Source organism: Fukomys damarensis, unplaced genomic scaffold, assembly GCF_012274545.1.
Source record: "Fukomys damarensis isolate Sample0158 unplaced genomic scaffold, DMR_v1.0_HiC HiC_scaffold_10, whole genome shotgun sequence".
NCBI classification, from domain to species: Eukaryota; Metazoa; Chordata; class Mammalia; order Rodentia; family Bathyergidae; genus Fukomys; species Fukomys damarensis.
Window position 1 is genome coordinate 27,960,042 of NW_022900922.1, and position 20,175 is coordinate 27,980,216.

At 46.4% G+C, this 20,175-nt stretch overlaps 1 protein-coding gene across 6 annotated transcripts in view; it reads right to left on the minus strand.

Annotated features, from left to right (window-relative positions):
• Phactr1 (phosphatase and actin regulator 1) overlaps window positions 1–20,175 on the minus strand; it is a 514,585-nt gene that overhangs the window by 3,727 nt on the left and 490,683 nt on the right. For all 6 annotated transcript variants that reach the window (XM_010622877.3, XM_010622876.3, XM_010622879.3 and 3 more), the window contains 4 exons: window positions 11,238–11,293; window positions 6,135–6,196; window positions 1,537–1,677; window positions 479–555 (listed from right to left, as the gene is read on the minus strand). In XM_010622877.3, the coding sequence (XP_010621179.1) occupies window positions 479–555; window positions 1,537–1,677; window positions 6,135–6,196; window positions 11,238–11,293 (336 nt within the window). The remainder of the gene's footprint in view (window positions 1–478; window positions 556–1,536; window positions 1,678–6,134; window positions 6,197–11,237; window positions 11,294–20,175) is intronic.

Sequence of the window (20,175 nt, forward strand, 5' to 3'; positions counted from 1 at the left end):
CCCAAAAAAAAAAAAAAAAAAAAAAAAAAAGAGAGAAAGCAGAACGCTCTTGATGGCTTTGGCTTTGTCACTAACTAGCCATGTGAACTTATATAAGCCCCTTCATTTCTCTGTGCCTGTTTTGCCACATGATGTGGCCTAGGAGCACTGTGCAGAATGACATGGAGAAATGCAAGAGAACCTGTCGATCTGGTATTTTGCCCCAGTTTGACCCCTGCTGAGGGGCTGTAAATTGGCAATGATCTTTTCTCCTTAGCTTACATTTTCATAAAAACTCGCTTTGGTCTGGCACTTGCCGGATCTTTCAGCCAGGCCTCAGTGATCCTTGCCCAGTTGCAGCTGCATTAAAGTGGAACTCTGTGTTTCCCTCTTCTTGCTGCTTCTCCCTCACACACACACTAAACAACTTTTGACCCAGAAACAGGAAGGAGGGGGAAACAAACAAACAAACAAACATACAACTGCCCTGGACACTGACCTTGTTAAGTGCCTACTCAATTCGTGAACCTCCATTTCAGTGCTTTTAAACTCATTGAGCTCCTTCCGAATGGCAGCCTGGGGTGAAGAAGAGCTGTCAGTATGCAGAGGAGGGGAGCAGAAAGGGGCACCCCCTCTACCTCACCATCTAATAATATTATTTTCTTCCACAAAGCTACACAAACAGGTGAAATGAATTCTTTCCTTGGAGGGGGAACAAATCTTCCAAAATGTCATTTAGAACCTTCTAAGATTTTCCTTCTCTGGGCAATGGTGGAGGTTTGGGGCAGCAAGGCAAATACAACCATTTTAAGCTTTTTTTTAGCTTTTATACTGAAGACAATGACCTGAACACGGAAGGTCTGGGACAGGTCCAGAGCCTTGTGCTCTTGACTGGCTCTGGGCCTAGACCAGAACCGTTCTGCCTCTCTGGGCTCAGCTTCCCCTGCTGTGTCCCCCCACAAGTGCATGCGGTGGAAACTTAATGCCAGGGGCAGTGGCACTGAGAGACAGAGGGAGCTTTAAGAGGTGACTAGGTTATTAGGAGGAATTCATGCCTTTCTCAAGGGACTGGATTAGTCCCAGAACAGTGGGCTGTTATGAAGCAAGACCACCCTGGTGTTTTCTCTAGGGCATGCTCCTACTTCTCTTTTGGACTTCTGCCATCTCAGCAAGCAGCACAACGCCCTCACCAGACAGTACTGCCCGACTTGGACTTCCTACTCCCAGAACCATGAGATGAAACTGATTTCTTTCCTTGTAACATTGTCCAGTCTCAGCTACTGTCCCAGTAACAGAGAACTGGCTAAGACACTGCCCCTTCTCCACTGTGTAAATCAGACACAGTGCTGCTTTCTGTCTTGGGCCTTCTGCAGGGAGGAGAATCTATCCAGGGACCTCTCTGCTGGCTCCCCGGAGTCCTGGGGAAAGGTGTCGAGGCAACATCAGCACTATGAGAAACCAGCTGAGTGTCCCATCAAGGGGCAGGCAGCTCAGTCCTTGCTGCTGTTCTCCTTTCGGGATCCCACCCCCTACCTGCCCCTTGCCCCCTCTGCTTACTTTGTCGGCAGCAGTGAGGCGGGTCCACGGCTTGTCAGCCCTGCGGTCATAGTCCTGAGCGTCAGCCACCTCCACGTAGTCACTGAAGCGGATGAGGATCTTCCTTTCCCGGAGTTCTTCCACTGTGGGCCTCTGACTGAGCTGCAGTGGGGGACAGAGAGGGCCCAGTCAACCAGAGGAGCTTGGAACATGAGGCTCCGTCCATGGGAAAGGAGGTCCAGAGGGGAAACCGATGTGTCCCACAGTGTGGGGTGGGACCTGAGGGCACTCCCAACCCCTGAACTGAACTTCAGGATTCCAGAGCTTTCTTATTCCTCCAGGCCTGGGACAGGAGGTGACTGCCAGCCTCTTTCTGCATGGCTCTGTTTCTGGGTCTTTACAAGAAGCTTGTTTTTCTGTGTCTGTGGGTGCCTGTCCTAATGGATGATTCTGTGAACCCACACCCATGTCTCTAATTCAGTGCCTTCTGCAAGGTGGATTTGCAATGCATTTTATGTTTATGTGTGCATGCATGTGTGTGTTCTAGACACATAAAAAAGCTAAGTGCAAAGAGCATGCAAACTCCAGGGTATTCAGGGATGGAACCGTACTATGAATTTTCAGAACAAACATTACTAATGGTCTCCTCAAGAAGGTCAACTGTAAGATCAGCTAACACATTCAGGGCCAGAAGAATGCAGACCACGGCCATGCTCATGCTAAGGCAGATAGGGACAGGCTCGCTGGTTGGCTCTGCGGTGAAGGACTGGCTGCAAGTATGAGGAATGAGGCGGTCTTTATTTAGCTATCTCCCGATACTCTCCACCCCCAAGCATCCTTTCTCTGTCCTTTAACAACATCAGGCTGACATTTCTATTATCTCTTCCTGCCATGGGTTTATTTCTTCCGTGGTGACACAGTCGCTCCCTTTAGGAGACTGTCAATTCATGTTCAACCAGTGTTGTTTAGATTAGATTCTTTTTTTTTTTTTTTTTTTGTAGCGGGGATTGAACTCGGGACCTTGTGCTTTCGAGGCAGGTGATGGAATCACTGAGCTAAAGCCCTGGCCCTTAACCAGTGCTGTTTAAAAACAATTTTTCTCCCCAGCCCCAGAATGTATTTAATGCTATTAATAGAAAGAAGAGTCTTATAGCGCTCAGGCCTAGAAAGAAACACGAGTGAGTCCAAGCCACCCTGACTGTCGTGTAGCTGCCAGACACTCTGGGCTGGTGCTGGAAGTGCCACCTCCTTGCCATCCTGTAAGAGCATGAGATGAATGCCTGCTGCCATCGAGTGGACCGGTGGTGCTACCTACTGGGCACTGGAGCAGGACAGGAGCGGGACAGGCCAGCAGCTCCCTCTTGGCCAATGGTGGGGAGTTCCAGGGACCAGAGGCCTAGCAACTGTGGAGCTGCCTACATGCCTAGACTCCATGTTGCTCCTCCTCTACACAGCTCCAGACTCTCCTGAGGTAGCCATGGGCTTCCCAGGGCAGGACATTTTGGCCTCAGTGCTGGTCTGTCACAAAAAAACCACAGGTTTTATGGCTGTGGTCATTGTACACAAAATGGCGGCCATCCTGACACCAAAATGTGGGCACACGGGAAGTTTGCACTATAATTCAAAGATATAAAAACACTAAATATTTACCATATTTACCTCAGATAAACAGACTCCTACTCAAAATTCTCAGTTTTTCTTTCCTAGGACTAGCAGGGTTGACCCCAGGATGTTGGACAAACAGTATTCTTTTGAATGTGTGCAATGATTGGAAAAAGTTGCTAAGTTCTGACTTTTGTGTTTGTCTTCCTGGAAATTGTGATCTGGATGGTACCAACAGGCTGCCTATGGCAGAGTCTTGTGGTAACAGAAGACTCAATGTAGGCTCTGAAGGGCAGGGTCAGTTACTTGTGCTTGAATTCTGTGGGGCCTCAGGCATCATTGCCCCAAGTCAGTAGGGTGCCATGCCCATGTGTAAGTGAGCCAGGTCAGACCCGACTGCTGCCTCTGGGGTCTCAGGTTGAGTGTGGAGTTACCAGCCCGGTCCCTTCTCCATGAGGGTTGGCCTGTCCCCCTGACCACATGGGGCTTACAGGATGGACCCTTAGCTTGTGGCTAGTGGCAGCCCTTGGGTACTTGCAACCTGAGGTCATTCCTTGATGCCGAGAAAATCATCTTTGAGGCCAAAGTCAGGTTTTCTGGGAATAATGCACTGGAAGAAGGGCGGGGGCAGTGGTTGGGAGCATTTATATCAATATATGGCAGCAACAATATCATGGGCAAACAAAAGCTAAAAAAAAAAAAGTAAATTAATCGAGGCCCAAATTACACTGCTTGTACAACCTGACCCCTTGGTGCATTTTTCCTTCTTTCTTTCCTTTCTTCCTTTCCCCCATGCCTACATGTATGCATCTATCCATCTATTTAGCTATCATCTCTTTTTTTAGAGAGGGAAGATCGGCATTTATTTTAGCATGTAATTTTTAGGCTATTTTCAATTTGGCTGACAAATATGTCTGCTATGTTGCTATCAGCAACAGGCACTGGGTTTTATTTTTCTCACTAGTACATTAAAATTAAATATTGAGGAAATTTAGGGGCTGAGGGTAAGTAAATGAAAAGCAGCCACCATCCCTGGCATTTAGTCTTGCTGTGATAAGGGCTCAAGAGAAAAGAACTTGCCTACAGCCAGGACACATATGGAGCCTCTATTTGCTGGCAGGAGCTCCACCTCTGGGATACAAACAGATGTGAAAGCTGCTTCCCACCTTCAGTCTTTTCCTTACAGTCATTGAGCGCTCAGACCCACTATTTCTAACTCCTGAAGCCAGTGCCCAGGGAGGGCAAATGCTAGGATTACAAGGCCATTATTCTGGGAGCAAATAAGAGAGGAGGGGAAACCAAGGGGGAAAGAGGAAAGTATCTTACCTCGGGGACAGGCCAAAACTAGAAGCTCTATGAGGGTAAGAGTGTGTCCCATGACTTACCCTAGGGGAGATGGGTGTAGGAAGGGACTCTGTTCTTTTCCACTACCAAATCTATGCAGCTAGTCAGGTTTCTGTTAGCAAGATCATACAATTTTTTTAAAGAGATAAGAACTGAATATATGTCTAAGTAATTTCTATGATTATTAGTAAGCAACCTTGAAGTTTTAGAGACTTTGTGAGCTCCAGCAATTAACTCCACGAACGTGATGAAAATCTGATTCAAATATTTTTTGAATGTCTAGATTTCTCTGTGTGAGAAATGTGGGGCTATCATTAGTCTCTTTCTCACGTGCCCATCATTTCAAAGGCACACTTAGAGCAAGGGAATACGTTTCTCCTGTTCCTCCCGCTATTTAGTCTCAGGAATAACTGTACCCTGTGTCCAAAGCCTGGATGGTCTTAGGGTGAGAAGGGCAGAAACTGACTGGGGTAAGAGTAACTGGCTGAAACAAGGTCATTCAGTTCTCATCTTAGTGTCCCCCGGGTGATAGCAGCCAGTCACCTGATGTTTCAGGCCCTTACTTGTCTTGCTTCTTTTAACTGGGTTGGCATTTGGCTTGTTGTCGGAAGTTTAGAATACTTTTAGGGTATGCTGAGAAATAGAAATCATTTCCTAATTTATACGGTATTTTAAGATTGCTGAATTTCTTCCTTTGCAGGACACTTCTAAGAAAAAAAAATCTACCAATAAACCTTTTAAAATTTAACAGGTCTCTTCACTGTCTTAAGATTTGAATATTTTTTCTCAAGATGGTCACAGTAAGAGGTTGATGGAAAACACATTAGATAGAAGACACTGTCTTCTTGATGACATTTCTCGTGGCATCAATTAATTAAACTTTGCACTATCATTCAAGAATTTGTTGCTCAAGAGGTTACCCATGTAGCATGGGTGTGTAGCCACCTTGCATTGTTAAATCATCTATTTTTGGGTTAAAATATGTAAAAATTCTAGCTTTTATGACTTTTGAGTGCTTTATAAACATCTGTATTACTTTTATCAGTACTTTTGGCATTTCCCTAATCCAGTAATTCTCACTGCATTTAACACAATTAAATCAAATAGTTCTTAAACACTAACAGGTAAGGCATAGTATCTGGAAGCAAAGGAAATCCACATTTTCCCTGCATCACCGCAAATTGACAAGTTATATTTAAGTTGCTGTTTTGATATGAACTTCTGATGACCTGATGGGGTTATAATAATTTTTCTGTGTGCTGGGGATTGAAGTCAGTTTGTTGAATAGGCTAAGCCCGAGCTGCACCACTGAGCTGCACCTCTAATCCCTATAATGAATTTTTAAAAACAAAACATTTAGTGTAACTGAAAATCTAATGTACCAGACAGCAAGTTGTTTTAGGGTTGGTGGGTGTCACAAATCAAGCTGGGTTGAATGTCACCAGCCAAAATGACCGAGGGTCAGGACACTATGTTGAGCACCGGTTCACCCGGAGAAGTCTTGCCGGGTCAAAAAGCTAAACACTCTGACACCTGAAGCTATGAACTCTTCCCTGTGGTGGGGAACCAACGGGCCTGTGTGGCTTCAAGGCCACTGAGGCCAACAGAGGCAAAGGTGTGGCAAGCAGCCCTCCCTCGCCCGTCCCAGCTGCCTGCATGTAGAATATTCTCACCTTTCGAGTTAACCGCCTCTTGATCTCTCTTTTCTCCTCTTGTTCCTCTTGTTCATTCCGCGCTGAAAGAAATAGTGACAATGCTTTTGAGTGAAATACACAAAGTCTCACACAGGTGCATCCTTTGAGCCTTAGCAGGCTCTACTCCAAGGACTTCAGCTTGAAAAGGGGGAGAGAATGCTTGAGTCCCCTTCCCTGGCCACCCTTCTGCCTGTGGGGATGGTCTCCCAACTGACTGGACTGTTTCAAGTTCGCATCCAGCAGGTGACCTTTACTTTTAAAAAGAATGTTATGTGTGGTTTTGGGCCCTCAGGTAGAAACACTGGTCTGAGAAAGGAGAATGGGAGGTAAGGTGGTGGGGTCTGAAGAGTGGGAGTGGTACTGAGAGACAGGCCTTGAGGGACCCATGAGGCTCCCTTCTGTGGACAAGATGAGGGCCTCTCTCACACCCCAGGGCCTCCCAGAAGGGGCTCACTTTGATGTGGGGCTGGGGCCTGGGGTGCTGTCAGGCAGAAGAGCAAGCCGACCTCCACCTTCTGCAGAAAAAAATGGGGGATGGCCCATGGCAAACTCAAGGCTGGCTGCCCCAGCAGGACTTCCGGAATGCTCACCTTTCTCAAGCCCTGATTCCAAGACTTCTTTGAATCTTCCAAGAAGTTGACAGAACGCATGTGTGACCAGAGTGTGGGATGCAACTGCCTGCATTTTGACTCATCAGAAGGGTCTGAGCAGTGGACTTCAGAGCCTACAGGTCCTCAGCTCAGTATGTGGGTGACTTACTCATCAGGGGTTTAAAGAGCCGAAGGTAAGGGGATCTGGGAAGGGAGCAGAGATTTGAGGGCCAGAGAACTGGGGCTTCTTTCTCTGGCTTAGCTAAGTGAATGACCTTAGGTAAATCATTTCCCATCTGGGCCTTGTAAGGATTCTTTGATATCAACCTAGTGTCACCTAATTTGAAAAACACTGTGACACCAGTGAGTCAGGGTCCCGAAGGCCTGTGATTCTCACCCACTGGATTTGGAACGGCACTGGTGTAGGAGGCCACAAGCACATCCTGGCACAGGGTGCATTACGATTGTTCAGGACACTTATTTCCTCATTTTGTAATCATGGCTGTCAAGTTACTTTTTGATAGCTTAATGAGTTTGCCCTTTGGATGCAAGCTTGCAATTCAGATGTGGTTTCGGAAGTTCCCAGGACAGGACAGAGCTTTATAAGAGGGAAACTCCTGTGCACAGAAATGGGGGTGGGATTACCTGATGAAGCCTCACGCCCTTCCCTCTTGCTGCTATGACCACTGGCAAATTACCCCGAAGGTGCCAACACTTCCCACTAGGACAAGTGGTGGAGCTCCGAGCAGATCCCAGGCCCCTGATCAATCCAGATGGGGATAAGGACCTTGAATGAAGGTAACACAGGAAATGCTCATATCTCATCCTGGCATGACCAGGGGGCCCCCCAGCTCCACTGCGAATGCTTCTTCCTTTGGGTTTAAAGATCCCCTCTCCCAGTTTTTTTTTTTAGTAATGCAAACTTCCCTTTTTGGTAAAAATCCATAGGTTGATATGAATTTATCGATCGGAGGTAATTGGGAGACAGACAACAAGACCCAGAAGAAGACACCCAAGGTGGTATTTGTAAAAATGCAAATTTCTCTGGCATAACATCTAGGAAACTGGTCAGCCATTAATATCTTAGTACGAATTAATTTATCCAAGAAGCAACTGGAAGGCAGAGAGCAAGAACTAGAAGAAGGGAAACCCAGACAGCTGAGTTTGCAGATGGGAGAAAGGATTTTGGGACAGTGAGTTCTGAGGACAGTGGGTTAAAATTTATAGAGACCACTTAGGCCCCACTCTTGATTCAGAAATGCAGATGTGAAAGCCCAAGGGAGTTAAGTAACCAGTTATTCCCTCCACGGCTAATTAGTTAGACAAACAGTTCAGCTCTCTGCTTTTTCCTGCTGTTAGGTTTTGCTTGGGGCCTGGCCCACCTTCTCATTACTGGTGACCTCATGCTCCAGACCCTGCAGGCCCCTTCTGAGCTTGAAAGTGGCATTCTGTGCCAGGGCTGAGACAGCCTGGAGCCCCCGTCTCCTCTGTGTGATTCCTTGGTCCCTCTGAGAGGTAGGGCTCCAAGGGACCACCTACAGAATCCATGACTTTAGTTCAAAGTCCGGTGTGGTGCAGTATGTCTGTAATCTCAGCACTCTGGAAGGCTGAGGCAGGAGGATAGAGAATTGGAGTCTAGACTGGGTAACTCAGTAACTTAGTAAAATCCTGTTTCAATGAAAAATAAAAAAAGGGCTGGGGATATAGCTCAGTGCTAAAGGCCTGGGTTTAATCCCCGGTACTACAAGACAGGACAAAATAAAACAGAACAAAGGCATTTTACAAACCCAGTGTCAAGAATTCTCAGTAGAGTGTGCCAAGATAACCCATTAAACAAGTGAGAAAGAATCCAGGCACAGCTCATGATGTCACTGTTACAAGGGCCCCCCATGGGGTGTGTTCATTATGTGCTCAGATGGGCACAGGGTCTCCCCGGCTGCAGAACAAAGGAAGGGCTGGCAGTGCAGGGCTGCAAACCAAACTAGACACTCACCGTGGGACCCGAAGCCAGTCACTCTCAGGCACCCCAGCCTCCAAACCTCCAGACCCAGCAGCTCCTCCAGGGACTTAGGGCCCAGAAAATAAGATCTATTTATTTATATTTATTTACTCATTTATTTATTTGGTCCTGGGGATTGAACTCAAGACCTTCACACTGAGCTACACTCTAGCACTTGCTTTATTTTGAGGCAGGTTTGCTAAGTCTCTAGGTTGCTCAGCCAAATCTCCTGCCTTGACTGCCCCGCCCAGGTTACAGGTTGTGCCACCAGATCTAGTGCAAAAAAAAAAAAAAAGCTTTAGAACAAATTGGGGATGTTTTCTTATACCACTAGACATCTCTTATTTAGCAAATCAAAGTGGGCGAATACACACATTAAAAAAATAAGACTAGTTTAGAAAAACCAAGTTCCAGAATGCAGGGAAAATAAGAACCTACATGGAAAATACATGTTTTTTCTGAAAAGTCTCTCAAAGCTGGGAAATGATCAACCTGTTTGAATGTGGCCAAGCAGTTTTTTAATTTGCAGCTATTGGACCAGGACAAGAAGGAAGGCAGAAGAGAATAAAAGAAAACCATGGGAACACTCATTGGAGATCACCTGGTTGCTCCTCTGGGCTTACGAGACAGGTAGAAGAGTCCAACCACCTGTCTTGCAGCCCGTGCTCTCCCCAGCTGGGGCAAACCGAGGGTGAACTGACTACTTAGGACCTTCTCTGCACATGAATCTCACCGCTGCTGAGATCTGACTGAAACCTGAACAGTCTTAAGAGGTCTGTGCCCTCTGTGAACTTAGGCAGTGATTAGAAGCCCTCAAATCTAGTGCAGTCACATGAGTACGCTGGACAGAGATTCTCAGAGGCCAAAGAGCCAGGAGAGCTATGCGTGTGGCATGGGTTAGGTGGGTGGAGGAACCTGACGATCTGATTTCAGATTTTAGGAATCAGGGTTCACCTGTCTTCCTTTCTTCCGAACAACAGAACGTTTAGAATGGATCAGGTCTCAGACTGAGGGTGAAAAGGGGGATATAATGTCAGCCAAATGCTTCTCATCCCACAGTAATCTCTGGAAAAGTTCTAGGATCACGGTATAGTGCAGTATATTTACTTAATTAATTAATTTGGAACTGGAGATTGAATCTAGTCTCTTCACACTCAGTTACATCCACAGCACTTTTTTAAAAAACTGAGACAGGGTCTCACTAAATCATTAAGTTGCCCAGGATGGGCTAGAACTTGTAATCCTCCTGCCTGAGCCTCCCAGTGTGCAGGAGGCTGCTTAGAAACTTTTAGAAGTTCTCACTGATGAGCATAATCACACACACACACACACACACACACCCCTAGAGATCTAGGAGACGAAGGAGGTGCACAGAGAACTGAGGAAGACTCACCCTGAACTCAGCCCACACGCAGTGCTTGGGAAGTGGCTGTGTGTGGGAAGGACAGGGCTGGACGCCCAGGTAGGGGACAGAGGCAGGTAGATGCCCCGCAGGGGCTGCTTAGGAAGCCTCTGGCTGCAGTGCCCACTATACCCTCCCCTGCAAACCATCCAGTGCTGACCCAGTCATGAGGGAAGAAGGCTAGCAAACTGCAACCCGGAGCATTTTGGTTGGCTGAAGTGGAAATACCCAGCCAGAACAAGGTCACACACGTGACAGGGGTGTGTGTGTGTGTGCGCACGTGTGCGTGAGCATGTGTGCGTACGCGTCTGTGTAGAATGTGTCTAGAAAACTGCGTAGTACACACTTCTCTTTTTTTTGGAGAAAAATTAAAAGGATGTTTCTGGGTGGGAGGAGAAAGAGTGATGAATTAACTAAAAATATTATTTGTTGACTGAAAGGGTTTTTTTCAGTAATCTGTACTCTAATTTTTTTAGTATCAAGTGGTTTCTCCATATAAACTCAAATACATTCTGTGACCTGGACCAAACACGGGGTTCACTTATTCACCTGCCAGTGGCCTCGGTGACAGTGAGATTTTCCTGAATGAGACTGTCCACAGCACTGGGCAGTGAACCCCCACAGAAGGACACAAGGCATTTTCCCTGGGGCTTGCTGCCTCAGACTGCAACTCAGTGTTTCAAAGGGCGGAGGAATTTTATCAACAGCAGCCAGCTGGGACGGAAATGCGTGTTTTCTAATCCCCACTTTCAAATGGCTGTGTCCCTCGTTTCTAGCCAGCAAAACCCTATTGGCGTTTTGAAGCCACCTTGGTTCAAAGGTGACCCACACTCTCCTCAAAAGCCACTTAGTCCTAAGTTGGTGGGATTTCTCAGCTTCTTCCTGACGTCTGACCTGATTACAGGGTAGGCTCTGCTCACATCTGCAAGGCTGCAGACAACAGAGTGGGGTGAAACTTGCCTTCACCCGGGGGAGGCCACCTTTGTCCCACTGTCTCCCAGTAGTTCAGGGAGAAGCCTGGTGGGCGACCACTCAGGAACTAGCAAAGCCAACTCAGAGCAGCCGGCACTGCCAGGGGCTGAGTCACTTACGTTTCAGGATGTTCCTCTGCTCCAATTCCTCTGCCGTGGGCCTCTGGCTCAGCCGCCTACGGAAAAAATCCAGGAAAAGTTTTTGGACCATATCACATCCTCCTTGGGTCGTTAATCTCCTCAGCGCTTGGAGATGCATGAGGCAGAGCTGGTGGCTGCAGGTCTCCTTCCATTCTGTGGCGAGACACTGCCTCTCTTCTGCTGCCTCCTCAGTTCCTCAATTTCAAGCCAGGCGAGACACCCTGCGTCATGTCACACAGGGCTGACCTCTGCCCGCCTTCCCCCTGCTGGCTCCCGCCCTCCCGCCCCTCCCCAGCCCTGCTCCTTGGTGCCCCCAGGGCCAGGGGACCGAAACTTAGCCAGGACTCTTTTCACAGAAGTTCCTTTCTTTCCTTGTGGCTCATTCACTTCAGGGCCGAGGCCTCTTGCCTTTTGCCCCCTCCCTGAGGCGACAGCCTGCTTCTTGCCACATTTGTAAGAACTCATAACAGAAAGTGGCTTCTGGCTCCAGGGAAACGTAAGAGAGCTTGTCTGTCTGCATAGAACAATGGCTGCTCTTCTTCTGTCCCACCCATCACCCCTGGAGCCTTATTAGACACAAAAGGACAAAGGAACAGGCACAAAAAAGCCACACTCCTGTTGCTGAGCGTGTGTCTTAGCCACTGAGAATGGGCATCACAAGTCAGGCAAATGTCAAGCTGCCAGAGGGGAGGTGGAGGCAGACAATGGCAGGTGGCACATTATGGAGAAGTCTCCAGAGAATGGGCGGGCATGGCTTTCCAGAGGAGAGCTACGTATCTGTACATGTGTGAAAGGTTCCGTGGACAATCAGTACGAAAAGTGGGCCGGGCATGAATATGACCCTGCTGCAGTTATTCAGCATTCCTGTTTTATCCACTGGGCGAGGTGTGTGTGAATGAGAACATTCTGGAAGGAATGTGAAGCATCTGCAGTCCTCTACTGGGACCTCATGGGCAAACAGGCTTGGTCTCAGAGTTGTAGGAGTTGTCGACCCTCTCCCAAATATCCCCAACCCCTATCTTCAGTTGGCAAAGGGGTTTACATCATGGAATCTGAAGGGAGATGCTAGAATGTGAGAAAATTGCCAGAATCAAATGAAGTCACTTTGTCAGATCCCAACCACAAATCAATACATTAAATAAAGCCTGGATGTCACAAAGAAGGGGATGTCATGCATGTACACCCACTAGTAAGAACGATTCACAGACGATTGTGCAAACTGAGGATTCTTGTTTTAAAATTTATTTTATGTACCCTTCATTTCATAAATGTCATTATTCTCTGGAGAATTTCTCTCTGAGTTTATGTAGGTTGACAAGCGAAAATATAAAGTCCACAAAGTCTCCGACTCCTTCAAATTTAATGGTTGTCATTTGTAAAATCTGTTAGCACCTTGAAATGGTTTGAAATTTTATTCTAAAGTCATTTTACTATGTTTGTAAGAACATTTTGATGCTTATTACTCCCTTTCTCTCCCAAATGTCTCTGTGGCACAATATGAAACACACTTGGTCTTTGTCTCTGGTGCCTATCACAGAGTACCCAGAACCCTTGGAATTTCCTGAGTTATAGAAGTGTTTTGCTTTCCTGAGTCCCTGGGGTCCCAAAAGTATGTGTGTTTCTGCTAGACATGAGCTGTGGTTATCAGAACATTCAGGACCACCTGTTAATGCAGATTCTTTTCTTTCTTTCTTTCTTTCTTTCTTTCTTTCTTTCTTTCTTTCTTTCTTTCTTTTTTTGAGGTACTGGGAGTTGAACCCAGGGCCTTTGCCCTGATCAACATCTCCAGCCACTTTTTAATTTTTATTTATTTACTTTTGGTACCAGGGATCGAACTCAGGTCCTTGCACTTGCAAGGCAGGTTGCAGAACCACTGAGCTAAATATCCCCGGCCCTTAATTTTTTTATTTTGACACAAGGTCTTGCTAAGTGGCTAAGCTACCCAGCGTGGGCTTGCCTTGATGATCCTCCTGCCTAGCCTCCCAGAGTGCTAGAATTACAGGCTTGCGCCATCAGGTCCAGCTTGAACAATTAAATTTGATGAGTTTCCTGGTTGCAGAACACCTGGAGGTGCTGGGAGGGTGGAATGCCCAGAAGGTATGGAAATTCTTCCCTCTTCCTTTCTCTACCCACTTCTTTATCTAGCTTTTTTATCTGTGTCCTTTGCCATATCTTGATAATAAACTGATAATAAGCAAAGTGATTCCCTAAGCCACCCCAGCAAATCCATCACACACAAGGGTTATTGGAACCCCAGATTTATAGACAGATACTCAGGAGTACAGGTGACAACCTCCTGCTTGCAAACAGTAATGCTGTGGGACTGAGCCCTTAAGCCCACAGGTTAACTGAATCATGGGACGCCTGGTCAGTGTCTCTGGAGAACCGCAGGGTGTGTGGGGAGAAACCTACACATCCAGCCAGAAAAGTGTGCTATGTTGAGTGTGAGAGTAGAGAAAACAGACTTTGTTTTCATTTACAACTCAATTAAAGCATTCTTGATCTCCAATGACAAAGGGCAGCTGTACACCTGGAAAACTCACAGTATAAATAACACTCTCACATTGCAAGAGGAAGCTGGAGATTCTACCATGGAGCAGCGTGATGTCTTAGGTTAGGAATGCAGTTTACAAGTCCTCTTTGAGTTATCTTCTTAGAAGCACTTTCTCATCTTTCAGTTTATTCTCCCTAGTAATACTTGTTTCTTTTATAGGGGATGCATGGCCACCTTTGTGGGATGGCTTAGAGGCAGGAGATTAGGGTGTGGCAAACCAGCTGAGCACATGGGCAGGCCCTGTCAATCACAGAAATCCGCGGAAACCTGTGCAGAGCACCATTCCCAAGTCCTGCACTTGGGACCAATCAGAAAGTGCTATCATCTTCAATTCTTCTGGCATGAGATCAAGCAGGTTTGTGATAGGACAACCAAGATCTGATGTCAGTCTGAGGAATGGGGGAGACAAAAGACTTCAGCTATAAACCTTGCTCTTACTCTGCAGAGTGTACTTCTTTTCTTACCTTTGATTAAAAAACCGCACTACCATTCTTGAGTGTCTTATCCAATTCTTTGTTCAGGACACCAAGGACATGGAAAGTTTACGGAACCCCAGAACCCAGTAACACTGGCAACACCAGGCTTTCAATGGTGCTAGTGTTCCAGGGCAGGATGTTTCGAACAAGCCCTGTAGACGAACTCTAATAAGGCTTGCATTTGGGAGGTCTGGCCAGTATTTTGGAGCCTGCTGCTAAGAAGAGGCTGCAGCATCTTCCCTGAGTGGTATCTGATGAGTGGCCACTTGGTTCTGTTACCAGGCACGTCTCCTGGTTCTGTGCTGGCCTTTTTGTTTTCCTAATGGGTCACATTTGGAGAGAACAAAACTATGAGTGAGAGGACTATGTACGACCAGAGACAACTGTGTTGTTAACTAGGCTGTCTTATAGTGAAACTCACAGGATGTCAAATCAGGCCCTCCATTTATTTTTCCTTTCTCTCTCAAGGGTCTGAGAACTGAAGTTAATCATAGATTTGAAGTGTAGCTAAGCCCTCTAGAAGGGCGTGTACTATAATTAGTTGTTTTGATTTGAAAAATGAGATTCAGTGAAAATATGACATTGTAACATTGGAATGACAAATCACTGAGGATCTCAGGAGTTTTGGGGATCTGGGCCTAGTCCTGTCTCCTCTGAAACTACTCACCTTGGACAAGGTAAACCCTGCTGGGCCGATGTTCTTTTCTCTGCCAATGGCAAATAGTGATTTAATAAGCTAATGCTGATTCAATGCTTATAATGTACTGACACTGCTCCAAATACTGTATGTATATGTTAATTTATGAAATCTGTACCTCCAGATCCTTAACAGCTGCAAAGTCCCCTTAGCCGAATGAGGTTACAGATTTATAGATTTGGGGTGAAGGATATGGACATTTGGGAGGATGACAATAGTTTTTCTACCACCACCACAACGACTTCCTAGTCCTGAGGTGCAACTGGCATCTGATGTGCGACATTTGACTCTGACATGCTCTTTGGCAATGAGACAGTTGTCTTGAACGTCAACTCGACTGGCTAGGGACACTAGGGGATTAACACAGTATGCTTCCAGCGGGTGGGTCATGGGGTATGATCTTGGAGACTGGGACCTGGTCTCTGAAGCCCTCCACTCAAAGTCTTCTCTTGCTGTCTGCTTTCTGGGCTGAGCCTTCCTCCACTGGGCCTTTCTACCACAGACTGGAGCCTCTGAAACTGTGAGCCAAAGCAAACCTCTCCAAGTTGCGTATCCCAGTGGTGGGAAAGCTCACCCGTCCCAGGCGGGCTCACACGTTAATAGTTTTTCTGTGAGGCTCAAAGTCTTTAGACAGGGCATGGGCATGGCAGTCAGCCCAGTCCCAGTGTTGACTCAAATCACTCAGGGAGGCACTTCTATCTGTCCTGTGTCCGGCCCCGCCATTCCAGCTCTCCCCACCCCAGGGCGCCTGAGTTTCATGCCCCTGGATGACGATGACATCAAGTCATAAGAATCCTTGGTCTTTCACCCTCTAATCTACCCTACATGGAATACAGGCTGCTGAAGGCCAGGCCCACTCTCAGGAAATGCACAGCCTAGAGGTGCACAGCAGTCATTGTCGTGTGCACGCTAAAACCGGATGGTTAACTTCTACAGAACTGGGCTATAATGAAATCTCCTGCAAACAACGAGCAAGGTGGCCAGGCTTTGGACTCCCACTACCTCAGAAGACACCATGGGGTGCTGCATCATCTCAGGTTGGCCACGCAGAGCCAGGCCAGGCCAACTCCACTCAGCGGGCATGTGGCAGTGTGTCAGGCCCTGGGCTAAAATGTGCAGAAGACAGAGATTCTGTCTTGGTTTTATCTTGTCTCTATTCCTGAACATCTTTCCACCCAGGTCCCTGCAATTATGTCACCACCCTTGCTTTATCTCATTCCTGTCAAGATTGTTCTTAGATGGGGGGATTTGGCTCAGCGGTTCCACCGCCTGCCTCGCAAGCACAAGGACCCGAGTTTGATCCCCAGTAGCAAAAAAAAAAAAAAAAAAAAAAAAAAAAAGATTTGTCTTAGAAATGTATGCTACATATAGCTGTTCCCCTGTATCCACTGGGGATGTTCCAAGACCCTTAGTGGATACCTGAAATCATGGAAAGTACTGAGGCCTGTATATACTACGTCCCTTAATACCCACCTGGGATAACATTTAATGTGCTCAGGCACAGTAACAGAGTAACATCAATAACTAATAATAAAATAGAACATTTATAACAGTATGCTGTAATAAAATGGTGTGAGTATAGTCTCTTGCACTCAAGTGCCTTATTGTACTGTGCAGTATTTTTGGACTATAGGTGATTGTGGGTATCTAAAGCTGCTGAAAGCTAAACTATGGATAAGGAAGATGACTGTAATCCCAAGGAGGTGGTAACCCAAAGCCTCAAAGTTGAGATACCTTCTAAAGGTACAATACCTTCTTTACCCCAACCTTGCCAATAGATTTAACTACTTCTGCCTGATTTAATGTTAATTAAAATGTGTATTTAGGCATTTATATATACTTGGCAAGGGAAATCTTTTTTTTTTTTTTTTTTTTTTTTTTGGTATTGAGGATTGACCCCTTTGCACTGAGTTACATCCCCAGATCTTTACAAGTGATATTAGTGATCTTAAATAGCTTTGTTATTATCTGTGTGACCCTGATTTATAAAATATCCCTGAGAACTAAAATTATTTCCATTCCTCAAGTGATTTCTTCATTACAGTGCACTACGACTAAATGATCCCCTATTTACCATGAACTGAAAAATCATGGATTCCTACTTAAATGCTCTCTGCCATCAATTGCCATGTGAGCCTATGAGAGACAGCCGAGTGAGGCAGAAATATTATAGGCAGTAGATAGGGTTAGGTCCTCAAGAGTCAGGACAATGGTGAAACAACACCACTATGGTCAGAGACACATCCACTGGAGACCAGGCCTCACAATAAAGACAAGGTGACCAGACCTATATACTTCCTCAGAGGACAAACCCTGGGCCTAATGAAGTCCAGATAGACATCAGCCAACCCCAGAGGGTGACCAGAGACTCTGGACCCGCCATGTCCTAGGAGAATCTTTGCTCTTTCCATCTGCGCTTGTTACATGACTTATTTCCCAATCGGACCACCATTACCTAAGTGACTGTACTTGTAACCTTATTGGATGTTCATGGCTGTGGCCCTTGTGGGTTTCACTCCCTGAAATTCCCTTGTAAAGTAGGGTTCCTGGCTACCCACTTGGGTTCCTTCCTGTCCCTCAGGAGTTCTCCTATCAATAAATATCTTCCTACTCTTATATTCCATTGTCCCTAAAATTCATTCTTCGAGCTTTTGAGAACACAAGCTTGGGGTATCAGACAGCTAACAGGTTGGGAGATACAATATTTCATATTTCATCTGCGGTATTATTTCCTGTAGCAAGCCTTCTACTTCCTTTCAAAATTTAAGGATGGATCATTCTCTGTCTCTCTCTCTCTCTCTCTCTCTCTCTCTCTCTCCATTTCTTTTTGGGCCTCATTTAAATTTAAGGATGGATCATTCTCTGTCTCTCTCTCTCTCTCTCTCTCTCTCTCTCTCTCCATTTCTTTTTTGGAGCTGGGCCTCATTTCGTTGTCCAGGCTGGCCTTGAACTTCTGGGCCCAAGGGATCCGTGTACTTCAGCTCCCTAGCAACTGAGATGACAAGCACATACCACTGGACCCACTTCTGATCTTGTGTGTTTTCAAAGAAACAATCAAATAAACTGCAGCTTTCCTTTTTTTGCACAAAAAGACTAAGAAAATAAAAACAAAAGCTCCAAGCAAATGGCTTAACCTTGGGAAAAGGCAACTGCTGGAGGATGTAACAGTAAGACGCCGCGAATACACGCAGAGCAGGGCATCGTCTGCTCATCACAGCTCCTCCCCAGAGCTGCAACAAAACCCTTGCCGGTTTGGCTGGTCTGACTCCTCAGGATTAGTTTTGTGGTGAGGAGCTAATGAGCCTTCTGCCGTCTGCAGAACACCAAGGTCACAGCTTTTATTAGCGTTTACAACTGCTTATTGTCTTCTGAGGCCCATTTCTAAAAGTCTGGGTCTCTGGCGCTGTGTCTGCATTTCAGGACAAGGAAAAGAATTAACTTTGGTTTTTTGCAGCTCAGCCTGAGAAGGAGGAGGTAACTGCAGAGTCAGTCAGCAGGCAAGAGGAACTGTGAAGGTACTTTGGAGAGATGATGGCCAAGGGGTCCTCCCTCCTGAGGTGGGGGGTAACTGGGCTGTCGGACAGGTGCCCTTGATGGGTACCTCACTCCATCTTCTGTTGCTATAACTAAATACTGGGCACTGGGTACTGTATAAAGAAAAGAGGTGTTTAAACCTCAGTGTTGGAGCAACTTACTATGGCTCCAAATATAACTATTTAACCCGCGTCCTCCCAGTTCCAAGGCTACAAATGCCTCTTGATTTTATCGATACTCATGGCTTCAGTGAACATCAATATGCTAATGACTTCCAAATCTAAGCCTCCAGTCATATTTCTGAGTTCCTGATCCTCTTTCCAACCGCCTTCTTGTTCTCCTGCAGACCATCAAACTTCAAGGGTCCCAAGTGAATTAAGTCCTCCTCCTCCTCTAGGCACTTTCCTCTCTAAGTAGTTTTGCATCTCACCCCCAGGGAGCAGCCCGAGCAGGAGGAGGAATCCTCTTCTTCCAACTTCAGTATCAACAGCTATTTCAATTTATTTTCGGTTGCTAAAACAAAATGCCACAGGCTGGGAATTTATAAAGAATGTAGTTCTGGAGTGTAGCGCCAGCATCTGTCAGCTTATGCTCAGCATCTGGCAAGGGCCTTCTTGCCTGGCCACCGCACCGTGGAGGGCACTGTATGGTAACAGAGCAGGCATGCTAGCTGGGGTCTTTCTTTTCATAAAGCCACCATCTAGTCCCAATGACCTTCAAAGGCCACACCTCCAAATCCATTAGGGCTACTTTCAGGATTTAATTTCAACCTGAGTTTTGGAGAGAACTTACATCCAGACCACGGCTGTAGCCAATCAACCACCAAATCCTACATCCAAACCATCTCTTGTTCTGTCTGATCACGACGACCTTGGGAAAGCAGGCCATCAGAACCTCTCCTGGTGACTCTCAGTCTACCCATTCTAGTCTTCCTCAGGTCAATGGGATCAAGGACAATATGGCCACCCTTCCTGCCTGAAGAGTAAGCTTACCTTCCTGGTGCCCACAGGATAGAAAGTCAAAGTACTCAGTGTTCTGTAAGATTCTTCATGATCTGCCTATGTACTAGGACCTCCTCCAGCCTGTGTTTCACACATAACCATCTCCCTTTAGTTCTTTCCAGCTCTGTGTGCCTTTCCTTATAGCTGCGACAGTCTTTCCCTCCCACCTTGTCTGGGTAATTGATGACAACCCCTAACATCACAGTTTAATCCTTAAATATCACTTCTCATGTTCTCCAAACTCTCAGTCAAGGTGCCCCAACAGTGTCTGGCACCTCCTGTCCCTTGTGTTTATTGTTGCCTGCCACTGACCCTCCGATCCACTGGACCCCAAGGCTTTTGCTGTCTGAGGCAGGGTCACCTCTGTCTCACTCATTACCAGGGCTTAGAAAGCCCTGGAATGCTCTGGGCCACTTTGACATTTTCAAATAAAGAACTAATTTGTTCACCTTGGCATCCCTAAAGCCTGAAGCCTGTTGGAGCCTGGTAACTGGAGAGACTTAATGTTTGTGAAGTAATTAAGTAGGTGCTGCTCCATGACTATCCTTTTCCTTCTTTTGTAGTTCTTCTTTAGGGCAAAGAAATGCATTTTCCATTGAAATAAAACAGAATAAACAACAACCACAGAGCCTACTTTCCTCACCCTGTCCTCTGC